The sequence below is a fragment of the Balaenoptera musculus genome, chromosome 12 (genome assembly GCF_009873245.2).
Source record: "Balaenoptera musculus isolate JJ_BM4_2016_0621 chromosome 12, mBalMus1.pri.v3, whole genome shotgun sequence".
Lineage (NCBI taxonomy): Eukaryota > Metazoa > Chordata > Mammalia > Artiodactyla > Balaenopteridae > Balaenoptera > Balaenoptera musculus.
Genome location: NC_045796.1, coordinates 76,478,234 through 76,491,963, shown reverse-complemented (window position 1 = coordinate 76,491,963; position 13,730 = coordinate 76,478,234). Strand labels below are relative to the sequence as shown.

The 13,730-nt window shown below is 38.6% G+C and overlaps 1 protein-coding gene across 2 annotated transcripts in view; it reads left to right on the top strand.

Moving 5' to 3' along the window:
• Positions 1 to 13,730, top strand: part of BCKDHB (branched chain keto acid dehydrogenase E1 subunit beta) — a 238,506-nt gene that overhangs the window by 74,984 nt on the left and 149,792 nt on the right. For both annotated transcript variants that reach the window (XM_036871420.1, XM_036871421.1), the window contains exon 7: positions 12,998 to 13,095. In XM_036871420.1, the coding sequence (XP_036727315.1) occupies positions 12,998 to 13,095 (98 nt within the window). The remainder of the gene's footprint in view (positions 1 to 12,997; positions 13,096 to 13,730) is intronic.

The following is a 13,730-nucleotide window of genomic DNA, read 5'->3' as shown; positions in this document are numbered from 1 at the left end:
ATTCATTTTTCAGGATCTACCTTTTCTTGTGGTTTTCTCTATTTGCTCCAGTTCATCTGCTTTCTCACTTTTCTGCAATCCTTTCTGCCTTAAGGCCGAGGTTATCATCTGGCTGTGACCTTCAACCACTGTGGCTCCCAGGACACCTCTCTGATTACTCCCTTGTGGTATTGAGACTTATTATACCCATTTATGCTGTCCACACATGCTCCCAATAATAACCATGGCTTCAGTAATATCAGAGCTTAGCACCTAATTTTATTTATGGAAAGTTAATTTTATTTTCTAATTAGATAGTAATATTATATTAATATTATAACAAATATATTGACAAATATAGACAAATATTATAAACCAATATTATAATAGTATGTTGACTTTCTAATGTAGCCTGTTAATCTTTAGATCTTCAGTAATTTGAGAGGCAGAGGTCAGGGGAAGATTGGGTACAACAGTATTTGGCGAGTAATTTTATTTTTTTTTATTTTTTAATTTTTTTTAACATCTTTATTGGAGTATAATTGCTTTACAATGGTGTGTTAGTTTCTGCTTTATAACAAAGTGAATCAGTTATACAAATACATATGTCCCCATATGTCTTCCCTCTTGCATCTCCCTCCCTCCCACCCTCCTTATCCCACCCCTCTAGGTGGTCACAAAGCACCGAGCTGATCTCCCTGTGCTATGCGGCTGCTTCCCACTAGCTATCTATTTTACATTTGGTAGTGTATATATGTCCATGCCACTCTCTCACTTTGTCCCAGCTTACCCTTCCCCCTCCCCATATCCTCAAGTCCATTCTCTAGTAGGTCTGCATCTTTATTCCCCTCTTGCCCCTAGGTTCTTCATGACCATTTTTTTTTTTTAGATTCCATATATATGTGTTAGCATACTGTATTTGTTTTTCTCTTTCTGACTTACTTCACTCTGTTTGACAGTCTCTAGGTCCATCCACCTCACTACAAATAACTCAGTTTCGTTCCTTTTTATGGCTGAGTAATATTCCATTGTATATATGTGCCACATCTTCTTTATCCATTCATCTGTTGATGGACACTTAGGTTGCTTCCAGGTCCTGGCTATTGTAAATAGAGCTGCAATGAACATTTTGGTACATGACTCTTTTTGAATTATGGTTTTCTCAGGGTATATGCCCAGTAGTGGAATTGCCGAGTCGTATGGTAGTTCTATTTTTAGTTTTTTAAGGAACGTCCATACTGTTCTCCATAGTGGCTGTATCAACTTACATTCCCACCAACACTGCAAGAGGGTTTCCTTTTCTCCACACCCTCTCCAGCATTTATTGGTTGTAGATTTTTTGATGATGGTCATTCTGACTGGTGTGAGATGATATCTCATTGTAGTTTTGACTTGCATTTCTCTAATGATTAATGATGTTGAGCATTCTTTCATGTGTCAGTTGGCAATCTGTATATCTTCTTTGGAGAAATGTCTGTTTAGGTCTTCTGCCCATTTTTGGATTGGGTTGTTTGTTTTTTTAATGTTGAGCTGAATGAGCTGCTTGTAAATTTTGGAGATTAATCCTTTGTCAGTTGCTTCATTTGCAAATATTTTCTCCTATTCTGAAGGTTGTCTTTTTGCCTTGTTTATGGTTTCCTTTGCTGTGCAAAAGCTTTTAAGTTTCATTAGGTCCCATTTGTTTATTTTTGTTTTTATTTCCATTTCTCTAGGAGCTGGGTCAAAAAGGATCTTGCTGTGATTTATGTCATAGAGTGTTCTGCCTATGTTTTCCTCTAAGAATTTGATGGTGTCTGGCCTTACATTGAGGCCTTTAATCCATTTTGAGATTATTTTTGTGTATGGTGTTAGGGAGTGTTCTAATTTCATTCTTTTACATGTAGCTATCCAGTGTTCCCAGCACCACTTATTGAAGAGGCTGTCTTTTCTCCAGTGTATATGCTTGCCTCCTTTATCAAAGATAAGGTGACCTTATGTGCATGGGTTTATCTCTGGGCTTTCTATCCTGTTCCATTGATCTATATTTCTGTTTCTGTGCCAGTACCATACTGTCTTGATTACTGTAGCTTTGTAGTATAGTCTGAAGTCAGGGAGTCTGATTCCTCCAGCTTTGTTTTTCTTTCTCAAGATTGCTTTGGCTATTTGGGGTCTTTTGTGTTTCCATACAAATTGTGAAATTTTTTGTTGTAGTTCTGTGAAAAATGCCAGTGGTAGTTTGATAGGGATTGCACTGAATCTGTAGATTGCTTTGGGTAGTAGAGTCATTTTCACAATGTTGATTCTTCCAATCCAAGAACATGGTATATCTCTCCATCTATTTGTATCATCTTTAATTTCTTTCATCAGTGTCTTATAATTTTCTGCATACAGGTCTTTTGTCTCCCTAGGTAGGTTTATTCCTAGATATTTTATTCTTTTTGTTGCAATGGTAAATGGGAGTGTTTCCTTAATTTCTCTTTCAGATTTTTCATCATTAGTGTATAGGAATGCAAGAGATTTCTGTGCATTAATTTTGTATCCTGCTACTTTACCAGATTCATTGATTACCTCTAGTAGTTTTCTGGTAGCATCTTTAGGATTCTCTATGTATAGTATCATGTCATCTGCAAACAGTAACAGCTTTACTTCTTCTTTTCCAAGTTGGATTCCTTTTATTTCTTTTTCTTCTCTGATTGCTGTGGGTAAAACTTCCAAAACTAGGTTGAATAATAGTGGTGAGAGTGGGCAACCTTGTCTTGCTCCTGATCTTAGTGGAAATGGTTTCAGTTTTTCACCATTGAGGATGATGTTGGCTGTGGGTTTGTCATATATAGCCTTTATTATGTTGAGGAAAGTTCCCTCTATGCCTACTTTCTGGAGAGTTTTTATCATAAGTGGGTGTTGAATTTTGTCGAAAGCTTTTTCTGCATCTATTGAGATGATCATATGGTTTTTCTCCTTCAATTTGTTAATATCGTGTATCATGTTGATTGATTTGCATATATTGAAGAATCCTTGCATTCCTGGAATAAACCCCACTTGATCATAGTGTATGATCCTTTTAATGTGCTGTTGGATTCTGTTTGCTAGTATTTTGTTGAGGATTTTTGCATCTATGTTCATCAGTGATATTGGCCTGTAGTTTTCTTTCTTTGTGACATCTTTGTCTGGTTTTGGTATCAGAGTGATGGCGGCCTCGTAGAATGAGTTTGTGAGTGTTCCTCCCTCTGCTATATTTTGGAAGAGTTTGAGAAGGATAGGTGTTAGCTCTTCTTTAAATGTTTGATAGAATTCGCCTGTGAAGCCATTTGTTCCTGGGCTTTTGTTTGTTGGAAGATTTTTAATCACAGTTTCAATTTCAGTGCTTGTGATTGCTCGGTTCATATTTTCTCTTTCTTCCTGGTTCAGTCTCGGAAGGTTGTGCATTTCTAAGAATCTGTCCATTTCTTCCAGGTTGTCCATTTTATTGGCATACAGTTGCTTGTAGTAATCTTTCATGATCCTTTGTATTTCTGCAGTGTCAGTTGTTAGTTCTCCTTTTTCATTTCTAATTCTATTGATTTGAGTCTTCTCCCTTTTTTTCTTGGTAAGTCTGGCTAATGGTTTATCAATTTTGTTTATTTTCTGAAAGAATCAGCTTTTAGTTTTATTGATCTTTGCTGTCGTTTCCTTCATTTCTTTTTCATTTATTTCTGATCTGATGTATATGATTTCTTTCCTTCTGCTAACTTTGAGGTTTTTTTGTTCTTGTTTCTCTAATTGCTTTAGGTGTAAGGTTAGGTTGTTTATTTGAGATGTTTCTTGTTTCTTAAAGTAGGATTGTATTGCTCTAAACGTCCCTCTTAGAACTGCTTTTGCTGCATCCCATAGGTTTTGGGTTGTCGTGTTTTCATTGTCATTTGTTTCTAGGTACTTTTTGATTTCCTCTGTGATTTCTTCAGTGATCTCTTGGTTATTAAGTAGTGTGTTGTTTAGCCTCCATGTGTTTGTATTTCTTACAGATTTTTTCCTGTAATTGATATCTAGTCTCATAGCATTGTGGTCGGAAAAGATACTTGATACGATTTCAATTTTCTTAAATTTACCAAGGCTTGATTTGTGACCCAGGATATGATCTATCCTGCAGAATGTTCCATGAGCACTTGAGAAGAATGTGTATCCTGTTGTTTTTGGATGGAATGTCCTATAAATATCAATTAAGTCCATCTTCTTTAATGTATCATTTAAAGCTTGTGTTTCCTTATTTGTTTTCATTTTGGATGATCTGTCCATTGGTCAAAGTGGGGTGTTAAAGCCCCCTACTATGATTGTGTTACTGTCGATTTCCCCTTTTATGGCTGTTAGTATTTGCCTTATGTATTGAGGTGCTCCTATGTTGGGTGCATAAATATTTACAATTGTTATATCTTCTTCTTGGATTCATCCCTTGATCATTATGTAGTGTCCTTCTTTGTCTCCTGTAATAGTCTTTGTTTTAAAGTCTATTTTGTCTGATATGAGAATTGCTACTCCAGCTTTCTTTTGATTTCCATTTGCATGGAATATCTTTTTCCATCCCCTCACTTTCAATCTGTATGTGTCTCTAGGTCTGAAGTGGGTCTCTTGTAGACAGCATATATACGGGTCTTGTTTTTGTATCCATTCAGCCGATCTGTGTCTTTTGGTTGGAGCATTTAATCCACTTACATTTAAGGTAATTATCGATATGTATGTTCCTATTACCATTTTCTTAATTGTTTTGGGTTTATTATTGTAGTTCTTTTCCTTCTCCTGTGTTTCCTGCTTAGAGAAGTTCCTTTAGCATTTGTTGTAAAGCTGGTTTGGTGGTGCTGAATTCTCTTAGCTTTTGCTTGTCTGTAAAGATTTTAATTTCTCCGTCAAATCTGAATGAGATCCTTGCTGGGTAGATTAAGCTTGGTTGTAGGTTTTTCTCCTTCATCACTTTAAATATGTCCTCCCACTCCCTTCTGGCTTGCAGAGTTTCTGCTGAAAGATCAGCTGTTAAACTTTTGGGGATTCCCTTATGTGTTATTTGTTGGTTTTCCCTTGCTGCTTTTAATATTTGTTCTTTGTATTTAATTTTTGATAGTTTGATTAATATGTGTCTTGGCATGTTTCTCGTTGGATTTATCCTGTATGGGACTCTCTGTGCTTCCTGGACTTGATTAACTATTTCCTTTCCCATATTAGGGAAGTTTTCAATTATAATCTCTTCAAATATTTTCTCAGTCCCTTTCTTTTTCTGTTCTTCTTCTGGGACCCCTATAATTCGAATGTTGGTGCATTTAATATTGTCCCAGAGGTCTCTGAGACTGTCCTCAATTGTTTTCATTCTTTTTTCTTTATTCAGCTCTGCAGTAGTTATTTCCACTATTTTATCTTCCAGGTCAGTTATCCGTTCTTCTCCGTCAGTTATTCTGCTATTGATCCCTTCTAGAGAACTTTTAATTTCATTTATTGTGTTGTTCATGATTGTTTGTTTGCTATTTAGTTCTCCTAGGTCCTTGTTAAACGTTTCTTGTGTTTTCTCCTTTCTGTTTCCAAGATTTTGGATCATCTCTACTATCATTATTCTGAATTCTTCTTCAGGTAGACTGCCTATTTCCTCTTCATTTGTTAGGTCTGGTGGGTTTTTGCCTTGCTCCTTCATCTGCTGTGTGTTTCTCTGTCTTCTCATTTTGTTTAACTTACTGTGTTTGGGTCTCCTTTTTGCAGGCTGCAGGTTCGTAGTTCCCGTTGTTTTTGGTGTCTGTCCCCAGTGGCTAAGGTTGGTTCAGTGGGTTGTGTAGGCTTCCTGGTGGACGGGACTAGTGCCTGTGTTCTGGTGGATGAGGCTGGATCTTGTCTTTCTGTTGGGCAGGTCCACATCTGGTGGTGTGTTTTGGGGTGTCTGGGGCCTTATTATGATTTTAGGCAGACTCTGTGCTAATGGATGGGGTTTTGTTCCTGTCTTGGTAGCTGTTTGGCATAGGGTGTCCTGCACTGTCTTTGCTGGTTTTTGAGTGGAGGTGGGTCTTGGCGTTGAGATGGAGATCTCTGGGAGATTTTTGCTGTTTGATATTACGTGGAGCTGGGAGGTCTCTTGTGGACCAATGTCCTGAACTTGGCTATCCCACCTCAGAGGCACAGCCCTGGTGCCTGGCTGGAGCACCAAGAGCCTGTCTTCCACACGGCTCAGAATAAAAGGGAGAAAAAAAGAAAGACGAAGATAAAATAAAATAAAATAAAGTTATTAAAATAAAAAATAATTATTAAGAAAAAAATTTTTTGAAGTAATAAAAAAAAAACCACGGACAGACAGAACCCTAGGACAAATGGTAAAAGCAAAGCTATACAGACAAAATCACACACAGAAGCATACACATACACACTCACAAGAGGAGAAAAAGGGAAAATATATATATATATTGTTGCTCCCAAAGTCCACCTCCTCAATTTGGGATGATTCGTTGTCTATTCAGGTATTCCACAGATGCAGGCACATCAAGTTGTTTGTGGAGATTTAATCCGCTGCTTCTGAGGCTGCTGGGAGAGATTTCCCTTTCTCTTCTTTGTTCGCACAGCTCCCAGGGTTCAGCTTTGGATTTGGACCCGCCTCTGCGTGTAGGTTGCCTGAGGGCATCTGTTCTTGGCTCAGACAGGACGGGGTTAAAGGAGCAGCTGATTCGGGGGCTCTGGCTTGCTCAGGCCGCGGGGAGGGAGGGGTACAGAGGAGGCGGGGTGCACCTGCGGCGCTGCGGCAGAGGCGGCGTGACGTTGCACCAGCCTGAGGCGCGCCGTGCGTTCTCCCGGGAAAGTTGTCCCCGGATCACGGGAGCCTGGCAGTGGCGGGCTGCACCGGCTCCTGGGAGGGGAGGTGTGGAGAGTGACCTGTGCTCGCACACAGGCTTCTTGGTGGCGGCAGCAGCAGCCTTAGTGTCTCCTGCCCGTCTCTGGGGTCTGCACTGGTAGCCGCGGCTCGCGCCCGTCTCTGGAGCTCGTTTAGGCTGCGCTCTGAATCCCCTCCCCTCGCGCACCAGGAAACAATGAGGCAAGAAGAAATCTCTTGCCTCTTTGCCAGGTCCAGTCTTTTTCCCGGACTCCCTCCCGGCTAGCTGTGGCGCACTAGTCTCTTCAGGCTGTGTTCACGCCGCCAACCCCAGTCCTCTCCCTGCGATCCGACAGAAGCCCGAGCCTCAGCTCCCAGCCCCGCCCGCCCCGGCGGGTGAGCAGACAAGCCTCCTGGGCTGGTGAGTGCTAGTCAGCACCGATCCTCCGTGCGGGAATCTCTCCGCTTTGCCCTCCGCACCCCTGTGGCTGCGCTCTCCTCCGTGGCTCCGAAGCTTCCCCCCTCCGCCACCCGCAGTCTCCGCCCGCGAAGGGGCTCCTAGTGTGTGGACACCTTTCCTCCTTCACAGCTCCCTCCCACTGGTGCAGGTCCCATCCCTATTCTTTTGTCTGTGTTTTTTCCTTTTTCTTTTGCCCTACCCAGGTATGTGGGGAGTTTCTTGCCTTTTGGGAAGTCTGTGGTCTTCTGCCAGCGTTCAGTAGGTGTTCTGTAGGAGTTGTTCCACATGTAGATGTATTTCTGATGTATCTGTGGGGATTAAGGTGATCTCTGCGTCTTACTCTTCCGCCATCTTGAAGCTCTCCTTGGCGAGTAATTTTAAAGTGATTGCTAGAAGAAACTGCATTAAGTTTTCTTGTTCATATATTCTTATCTCTGACATCAGTGTTAAAAGTAATTGTTACCGTAGAAGTGAAAATTACCAAAAAGTATGACCATAATTAATACCTTCAAAGTTGAAAGGAGTATTCAGTAAAATAACCGTTGTAACATAGAGATTAATTTATGGTTAAATACAGCAAATGGTAATAGGAATAAGAATGTTCCTGAAGTGAAAACTTTATAGTCTTAATGACTGTACCATTGAATTATTTTAAACTGTAAACCTGTTTTCTTCCTAAGGACTGAAGGAACATCTATAGCAGTGAACTTAATGTGGCCTCCTTCTGTTCCTGTGATTTGGCAGGTAGACACAGGCTGCTTTCCACAGTTTACAAGTGGGAGCCTGGGGCACAGAAGTAACATGATGCTTTGTCAGAGATGAGCAAATGAGATGCAGAGACGGGGCTGGGACCGGGCTCTTCAGTGGGTGAGTTTGCCCACCCTGCCCCATTAGACTGTAAATTCTGGCCAATGAGGGAGGCTTCCTCAGGTGTGGAGACTTTGAATCTGCTGTTAGTAATCAAGCAGCGTGAAGTAGAGTAATTTAGAAATACACTTTCTTTTTAAAAAGAACATTTATGCTTTATCACAGCATCATGTATAATGAAACATGATAAAGCCCTACTGAGCTTGACATCTATGAGGAAACGAGCAGTACTTTGGATTAGTGCCAGGGCAGAGAAATGACCCTATTATCTCTGTAACGGTAATACTGTGCCTCACAGGGAAACTTACATCATCAAGAGTGAGTTGTTATTCTCTAGCTGATTCTTTCTACACCAGTTACTGGTATATTAAATCAGAAGGCATTGGAAAGTTCTTTCAAGGGGCTTGGGAATATAATTCAAAGGTTTCAGTATTCACCTTGACCTGAAACATCATGTAAATCTGTGTTTACACGTTTATAGATGTGTACACACACATACATACACACACACACACAAATTTCACACCCCCATTTCTTTTTACACACCTCTTCTTTCTACATGAAAGACCTCCTTTATTTTCTCTTGTGTTGAGTACTTCTTTATCTCTAAGACCCCTACCAGTTGTTCCCTTGTTGGTGGTGAAGACACCTCGATCTTACAGTCAGGTTGTTGCTTCCCTCTGTCTTTCCTAGAGCAGGTTGTCCTCACTGCTACATCATGTTTTTATTTGTTTGCTGATCATCTCTTTCCATCTTTTTAACTCCCAGTTGAGTGTGTGCTTCTTAAGGGCAGGAACTGCCTTTTTCATTTCATAGTCTAGCCTCTTGCATGATGTCTGCATATACTGGGTACACAATGACTATTAAATGAATAAGTAGATATTATACATAGTACATATTATACATATATATAATTTATACACTCTGCCATGTTTTCAAAATGTGTTTAAGATGACTTGTAAGCAGCACAACAAATTAGAAGAGAATTGGAAGGAAAAAAAGGAAGAGAATGGGAAATAAAAGGGGCCAGGCATGAGCTAATTCATGCCATGAGTCTGTCAGTGTATATATTATATGAATATAAGTGCATTTGCAATTACAAAGGAAGCATATCTGTGGAACTTACAATATATATTTAAAAATCTATCTTGTCTGATTTTTGAGCAAAAAGTTACATCTTTTTTATTTTGGCCTTGGAAAGCTCTTTCTCTTTAAAGCCACACATTTTTTTCAACGTCTCTGATGCTGAAGGGTTTCTCTATGGGATGCTCATTAGTGCTAAGATTAGAATGTAATCAGCATGTGGTAAAATGGAGTGGCTCAGTGAGCCCCACTGCTGTGAAAACAGGAATCTGTACTATGACTGCCCAGAGGCCCTTCAGCTCCTGAAGTTTCATGCTGTAACTCCTCTTACCTGCTCTCTTTCATAAAACATTATACATGATGTAGGAATGACTATTTGATACTAACCTGCTCTTGGAATAAATATCTTTTAAGTTAACAAAGCAAAAATGTACCTGGGAATTATAGCTTGCTCCCTAGGTGACCTGTTTGCCAAGTTTAAATAAATGCATATATTAAAATGCTGCTCTGAACATTGGGGTGCATGTATCTTTTCAAATTAGTCTTTTCATTTTCTTCGAATATATACCCAGGAATGGAATTGCTGGATTATATGGTAGTTCTGTTTTTAGTTTTTTGAGGAACCTCTGTACTGTTTTCCATAGTGGCTGCACCAATTTACATTCCCACCAACAGTGTACAAGGGTTCCCTTTTCTCCACATCCTCACCAGCATTTGTTATTTGTAGACTTTTATTTAAAATACTTTTTAACTGAATGAAAGCTATTTTAAATTCTATAGTGCTTTACACATTTCAAAAGTTTCACACACACGATTGCATATAATCCCATAATAACCCTTTTTCCCCTTCCCCTGTATTGCCCCTCTCCCCACTGATAACCACTAGTTTGTCCTCTATCGGTGAGTCTGCTTCTTTTTTGTTTTATCCACTAGTTTATTGTATTTTTTAGATTCCATATATAAGTGATATCCTACAGTATTTGCCTTTCTCTGTCTGACTTATTTCACTTAGCACAATGCCCTCCAAGTCTATCCATGTTGCTACAAATGGCAAAATTCCATTATTTTTTATGGCTGAGTAGTATTCCATTGTATATATATATACCATAGTATTTTTTATCCATTCATCTGTTGATGGACTCTTAGGTTGCATCCATATCTTGGCAATTATAAATAATGCTGCTATGAACATTGGGGTGCATGTATCTTTTCTGTCTTTTCAAATTAGTGTTTTTGTTTGTTTGGTTTTTTTTGGATATAGACCCAGGAGTGGAATTGCTGGGTCATATGGTAGTTCTATTTTTAGTCTTTTGCAAAACCTCCATACTGTTTTCCATAGTGGCTGCACCAGTTTACATTCCCACCAACAGTGTAGAAGGGTTCCCTTCTCTCCACATCTTTGCCAGTATTTGTTATTTGTGTTCTTTTTGACGATAGCCATTCTGACAGGTATGTGGTGATATCTCATTGTGGTTTTGACTTGCATTTCCCTGATGATTAGCAATGTTGGGCATCTTTTCATGTGCCTGTTGCCCATCTGTATATCTTCTTTGCAAAATGTCTATTCAGGTCTTCTGCCCATTTTTTAATCAGCTGGTTTTTTTTTTTGTTATTGAGTTGTATGAGCTGTTTATATATTTTGGATATTAACCCCTTATTGGTCATATTATTTGCAAATATTTTCTTCCATTTAGTAAATTTTCTTTTCATTTTGTCAGTGGTTTCCTCTGCTGTGCAAAAGCTTTTAATTTAATTAGGTCTCATCTGTTTATTTTTGCTTTTGTTTCTTTTGCCTGAGGAGACAGATCCAAGAAAATATTCTGATTTATGTCAAAAATTGTTTGGCCTGTGTTCTCTTCTGGAAGTTTTATGGTTTCCAGTCTTACGTTTAGGTCTTTAATCCATAAAATTGTACTTTTATTTTCCTCCTCTCAGGATTAAATTTATGCAAAGCTAAGGAGTGATTTTTTGGGTTCGTTTAAATATAAGACTCTTCTTGAATCTCGTTCTTGGCATGCATTTTTTTTTTTTTTTTTTTTTTTTGGTGGAGGACTAAGCTTTGTTTGCCATGTTGTCCCTTAATTAATTATTAAAGTGATGAGGTCTTATTATTCTGGGTAATTTATTGAATACAATGAAACAGTTAGTCACTCACTGGCAGTTTTTCAAAGGAGGTGGGCCAAGATGCCAACCCATTTCTGTTGGTGCGCCAGCCCTTAGAGCGGTGTGTTCCAGGGATTTGCTAATTACCAGCTGGCAGCTGATTTATAACACAAGGCAGGAAAGACAAGGCTCTTGAATGGTGGCCGCTGGCTCACAAGCAAGGCGGAGTGTGTCCTGGCTTCAAGCCTTGTCTTTCAGTGTGCAGATCTTGCTGCTTGGAGAAAGAAGACTTGATGATGGCAAGGAGCACGCTTGCCAGAGGTTATCAGCGTTGTTCTTGACCACCGCTTTGGTTTAGCAGCTGAGAACTGCTAAGTAAAACGTGTTATTCCAGTTGAACATGTCTGTCTTCCTATTTGTCAGTTCCTTTGTCCATCCATCCATATATCCATTGGTCCATCCATTCATCCATCTAATACTGGATTTCAGCCATCAGTGAACAGGCTGGAATTAACCTCTGAATGCACTGTTTAGAATTGAGGTTGGGAAACGTTTTCTGTAAAGGGACAGATAGTAAATATTTTAGGCTTATAGGCTATACTGTCTCTTACAACTACTCAGCTCTGCTGTTGAAGGGCAAGAACAGCCACAGATAACATGTAAATGAATGGACGAGGTTGTGTGCCAATAAAACATCGTTTACAAAAGTTGACTTGCCCACTCCTGGTTTAGATAGTTGGAAGTATCTGACTCAACATAGTTTGTGTGCTACACAAAAAAACTTAAAAAAAATGCTTTTAATGCTTATATGTTTTCTTGAGGTTAGACTGTACATTTTTGTTTTTGTTGTTGTTCTTGTTTCCTCTGGACCACCAGGGAAGTCCCTTATATGTTTTCTAACAGCTATGTGTCAGGTTTCTTGGCTTAATTGTCATCTGTGTTGAGGTTTACCCACAAAAGTAGTTTTATAGGTTTTACCATTTTGTTACTTAATTAATTTTATTTTATTTAAACATATACATGACTTAAAGCTTATTCATCTCTCTCTGGCACTGGTTATAGAAAGGTCATTGGATTGGAAATACACAAAAATAAAAGGAATAAAATTTTCTACCATATCACTGATAACAGCACCATTAAACGTGATAGTTTTTACTTACAAATATGATTTAAAAAACTATACTTTTGATATGAAAACATGACCAAGATATATTGCTAAGTGGAAAAAGGAGATTATAGAAGGGTTCTAAATAATGTGTGCAGCGTGATTATATTTGTGGAAAGAAAACAAGATTTACATATGTCTGTGTTTGAACTGCACAGGTCCATTATACCCAAATTTTTTTCGATAGTAAATACTATCGTACTATAAGAACCCCTTTTATTAACGTCTTATGTTAGTATGGTACACTTGTTACAATTAATAAACCAGTGTTGTTACATTATTATTGTCTAATGCCCAAGATTATTAAGATTTTCTTAGTTTTTCCCTGAAGTCCTTTTTCTGTTCCAAGATAGCTGATTTGATGGTAGTTTTTCATCTGTGTAGTAATGTCATATAATAAATGGTATTTCTGTTAAAAATAACTTACAGAACTTGGGGGAAGAATAAACACAATAAAGCTTTGCCACAATGAGGTTCTTGTATTCTTTTATGCACAAATGTGACATGTGAAAAAATAATTAACCTTGCATTTTTTTCCATGTTTTGTATTCAGTGGAACAGGTTCCCATAGAACCTTACAACATCCCCCTGTCCCAGGCCGAAGTCATCCAAGAAGGGAGTGATGTCACTCTAGTTGCCTGGGGCACTCAGGTCAGTAACCGTTAAAGCAACTGGTAACGTCCATCTTGTGTTTGGAAGCCCTCATTTTTAATTCTGATTCTATGAAGCATTGAAAATGTCTTCCTTATATCTCGAATTTAAGTCTTGCTTGATGCTACATCTGTATCTGGTACTGATTTCTGACTGACGGTGAGATGCCTTTTCAGTCGTATTAAAATTTACATGCATATGGTGAAGCCATTAAAAATATGTTGAGAGTTTACAAAAACGTATTAAAGACATGTTCTTTTGAAGCATACACTACGTATTCTCACTACTTGTTGCTGCTTTTGACATACCATCTTCTTATTTTTTTTTGCCATTATTATTATTTTACTGAAAGAGATTCTTTACATTCTGTAGTGCTTTTACAGTTTTCAAAAGTTTCACACACATGATTTCATATAATCCCATTATAACCCCTCCTTTTTTTTATCCCCCATCCTTTTATTGCCCCTCTCCCCTTCCCTTTCCCCACTGGTAACCACTAGTTTGTTCTCTGTATCTGTGAGTCTCCTTCCTTTTTGTTTTATTCACTGGTTTGTTGTATTTTTTAGATTCCACATATAAGTGATATCCTACAGTATTTGTCTTTTTCTTTCTGACTTACTTCACTTTGCATAATG